The 4,385-nt window shown below is 39.6% G+C and overlaps 1 protein-coding gene across 1 annotated transcript; it reads right to left on the minus strand.

The window, feature by feature from the left end:
- Window positions 1–927: 927 nt before the first annotated feature.
- pts (6-pyruvoyltetrahydropterin synthase) lies at window positions 928–4,182 on the minus strand. Its single transcript, XM_088359754.1, has 6 exons — window positions 4,011–4,182; window positions 3,240–3,319; window positions 2,959–2,981; window positions 2,209–2,265; window positions 1,977–2,047; window positions 928–1,379 (listed from the first exon to the last, which is right to left on the minus strand). The coding sequence occupies exons 1-6, from the start codon at window positions 4,097–4,099 to the stop codon at window positions 1,256–1,258; spliced, it is 444 nt and encodes a 147-aa protein (XP_088215880.1). The 5' UTR covers window positions 4,100–4,182; the 3' UTR covers window positions 928–1,255.
- Between the last annotated feature and the right edge of the window lie 203 nt (window positions 4,183–4,385).

Consider the following 4,385-nt stretch of genomic DNA (forward strand, 5'->3'; position numbering starts at 1 on the left):
CACATGCCTCAGAACTGGCTGGCCATCAACCCTTATTAGGTGCCTGCTGAAAGCAAGCACATACAGTCTTACTATGCACATTCTTTTTCTTTTGCCTAGTATCATTTCCACTTTGCCTCCTTCCAGTGACCCATTGGCAAAATAGTTTTACAGTAGAACTAACACAATTCACTCCAAGTCACTCTTTGACCTCTGATATTTGAATTCAGAAGATAAATCGGGAGATTGTCATCAGTTTATGACTGCCGTACTCTTATTGGGCTTAAAAAATTCGATTAATACCTGAGAAAGAGTGGGTGCCCTGTTGCAGTCTAAACCCGCTGCTTTTGTCAACATTAAACATTAGCGAGGCATCATATGCGCCACATCTTCTGTCCGGATGTTTAAATAGGCAGTCTGCCATTGCAAGCGTATCAAGAGCAAATAGTATTCAACTTACTCAAGTCACTCCCTTCACACTCTTTCCAAGAGCCCCCAGCCTCTGAATACTTTGCAGATTGAAGAAGAATGGCTTTGTCACACCCTTTTTGTACAGTTTCTCCAGCAGGCATCTGGCCCAGTACCATTTCCAGAAGTCGCAGTAGGATGGTGGTGGATCACATTTAATACCATCATCATGGGCAAAAAGTAATTTAAACCTACTTTTAAAGATTTAAGATACATGTAGATTTTTTTTTTCCTCCAGACCAGACAACAGGACAAATGTTTTTTTCATCTCACCTGTTGACAGTGAATGAATTTTTAGGTTATGTCGCCATCTGGTGGTAAAGCTTCAATGTATTGTTTTTGTACTTCACAACCAGGATAAGTACAGAATACAATTATTTCTCCTTCTAGTGTGGAATGTCTAATATTGATCTAGCTTTAAATGAATTCCCAGCATGAAGCAGAGTGAAGAGGATTTGAAAAGAACCGGAGCTCAATGGGTCAAGGATTTAAGTCAAGAATTTATTTCTAATACTAATGCAAGATTATTGTCACACACAAAAAGGTCAATAATCATTGAATAAAAATGTATTTTACAGAAGAAACAACACTGAGCCTCTCTTTACCTTTTCATTCAGACCTCCCTCCCTCAAAAGGAGATGGCTGCCAATCTCAAGTGGCTATACATAAATAATACTGGAAATGTCTTTGGTATAAAAGTAACACAACTATACCAGCCTAAATATAAGCCCAGCCTCATAAAACACATGTCCAACAAAACTTATTGTGAGTTACAGTACGCAAACCACACAAGGTTTATAATAGCCATCTACTCTCCTCTATATGTAACAATATTTTTATCTGTCTCATGAATTTTAATTTCATAGAGAATATTAGGTGCAATAGACTTTGCCATGTTGTTCCATATGTAAACAGCCAGGTTCTCGGTTGTGCTAGAAGACAGAAAATAAAGTCATTAGAAGGAGGAGTAATAGAAAAAAAATCAAATCAAAAGATAGGGCCTGCATTTTCATGTCATCCAGACATGACAAAGTGGCCTTAAGCAGGAGGTGTCCCTTAGATCTGAATGTCATCTTCACAGCAGTGAAAGGAAATACAATGATTTGTTATCGTATTGCAGAGACCGTGAATAAAAGGAAAAAAAGCAGGGACCCCAAAAGTGAACCCTGTGGAACACCATTTGAGAGTGGGGCAGAGTGGGACAACACAAAAAGCTCTGTCTGTCAAAAAGGACTGTGAAGGGGCTTTCCTGCATCAAGGAAACATAATTTTTCCCTTTATGGTCTTGTTTTTGTTTCCTTCAAATGAAGTAGTTAAGCTTATTTGATTATTGTAGTTGATGCATGTTGATTTTGTTTAATTTCACCAAATATTTGTTCCACCCTCGATCTTCAGAGGACAGTTGCAAGTAAAGAAACGAGATGTGCCTAGTAGACATTATTAAAATTAGAGACAACACAACATTATCTATGCTTATTTGATAGTCGCCACGGTATAAAAAGAAGTATACTGTCACAGAAGTTGCATACCTGGGAATAGTAGCAAAATACGGGACATCCTTATCCAGGTTTTTATGATCAAGTGGAATCATGATGACTTCCTGAAAATGGAATAAATCACTCAAATGACATTCGACTTGGCTAGCTAGCAGATGTCAATTAATGCAGTTCAATGATTTAACTTTGACCAACATGTCAGTTGGCTTTTACCTAATATTTGGAAGATTCAAATCATTTCTTGCCATTATTCTGCTTTTCTTACCTCTATGGACCTCTTCAAGTCAGTCAGGTTCATTACCATGCCGGTGATATGATCAATCTATACATAAACACACATGCACATAGAGAGTTATACTTTTCTCCTTTCAGACTGCAGGGCAAAGATTTTTTTGAATCCAATTCCAAAAACAAACTTCAAATGTGGACTCAACTGCAAACATATGACCAATGCCGATGTTAAGAGGTAAATGTCACATGTCACCCAGCCAGCCAGCCAGCCGTTCACTTGCATTGACGTCACAGCCACGCCCCCGCAATCAAGTAACCAACCTTACCTGTCCTGGTTTGTTAAGTGGCGTGTTAAGCAGTTAAACTCGGTCAGCACTCCCAGCTATTCATTATCAGTCTAGTCAGTCACGAGCCTCCCATTCCAGAACCCCCAGTCCAACCAGAACTCCTTCTCTCCACTTCCCCTCAAATCAATAAAGTCCCCCTCGTGCTGCGTTTGGCTGTGTCACAGTAAACTCGGCTGATGTAATCGGCAGGTCGCGTAATCGGTCAGGCTTTATGTTGTACTGGTTAAAGCAGTGCTTGTAGACATTCTCCATTTCTGCTTGATGGTCACATAATGTGCATGGAGTGTTAACCATGCAATAGAAGGAACAAATCAAGGCAGACTGCTGTATATAAATGTCTGGCTCCGGCAGTGTATTTTTATGACTGTTGAGACATTGTATGCTTGGCATAAAGTGTCATGGGAAGTTAAAATAAATAAATAAAGCTTTACGCTTACCTTTCCGCGCACAGTTATCTCCACTGTGGAAACAAATAAGTTGTAATTAATGAGTGGGCAATATTGAACCGCGATAGGAAGAGTTGCAGACACTCATTTGTAATATGACTTAAGTATATGCATTGTTGGAATGGAAAGCCTTCTAGCTTAAGGTCACTTTACACAGGATCATGAAAAAAAAATAACAATGAGTTATCCAAAGTTTACTTAGACCAATCAAAGTTCATCCCAGGCCACACAACTTTAAGAATTGTGCTGCACAAGTGAACACTCAAACCAACCTTTGTAGTTGTGTCCATGGCCGTGAGGATTGTTACATTTCCCAAAGACCTTTAGATTATCTTCATCAGTCAAGTGAACACTACAAAGGAGATAAGAATCATTTACATTGTGTACTTTTCGGGGCAAACAGAAATTATGAAGCAACAAATTTAAAGGTTATTTCACCACAAGATTGTTTTTCTTTCACTTCAGACTATATCTTCTTTGCTGAGTATTGAAATGAATAGTCTTCAAATAAATAAATGTTGAAAAATAAAAATCTAAACTGCCCCTTTAAAGCATCAGCCAGAAATTGGTGTGATTTTGAAAGATTTAGAGTCATAACTTAATATTTGTCTGATAAAAATGATGCTTCAGAGTTATTTGATAATGCCAATCTCATGTAACTCAATATTGAAAATTCTAAACATGCACTGTGCACAAAGAGGATACTGACAAATAGTTCACATTTCCAACATTAAAAGTGAAAAGTACAGTCACGGGTATTTTTATTCTAACATTGACAATAACAATCAGTTTAGCAGAAAATATTGATCATGCAATAGTTTCCCACAACAATGCATCCAATGCACACAATTGCTTACACGGCCTAATGAAAATGAAGAGACAGAAAGAAAACTCAAAGTCTTACATAACATGTCAAACCCACAGAGTGGATTTAATTGTGTGTTTCCTGCTTACGCAGGCGCTTTCCTCGTGGTCCTAAACTCCCAACGCAATACATTTGCAAAGCTGCCAAGGTGATCACCGTCCTCCAAAAGCGACCGTACCTGTGCAGGCGGTGACAAGCGCTGAAGCTCTGAATCCGGGTCAGGTATCCCGTCGGTTCCGAGAAGCCGTTCATGGCCGAACCAGGCATGTTCTGCAGCCGACTGGCAAAGGGCTGAGCAGTGAGCACGCACGCACTGTGGGTGGATGGGTGGGTGGGTAGGTGGTTGGGTGGGTGGGAGGCTCTTTAAAGCTGCAGCGGCAGCAGCTGAGAGGCTGCAGCTTCTCGTGACTCATCCAGCAGCGTAACAATTGGGCGTGCTTAAACTAAGCTCACATGATGCACACAATCAGAGTGATGCGTCTTCAGCCCAAGTCAAAAAAAAAAAAATTAAAAATGTCAATATAAGGTCAGTACTCATGGTAAATGTGGCAAT

The sequence above is a fragment of the Syngnathus floridae genome, chromosome 18 (genome assembly GCF_059516105.1).
Source record: "Syngnathus floridae isolate MCC-2025c chromosome 18, RoL_Sflo_1.0, whole genome shotgun sequence".
In the NCBI taxonomy this organism is placed as follows: domain Eukaryota; kingdom Metazoa; phylum Chordata; class Actinopteri; order Syngnathiformes; family Syngnathidae; genus Syngnathus; species Syngnathus floridae.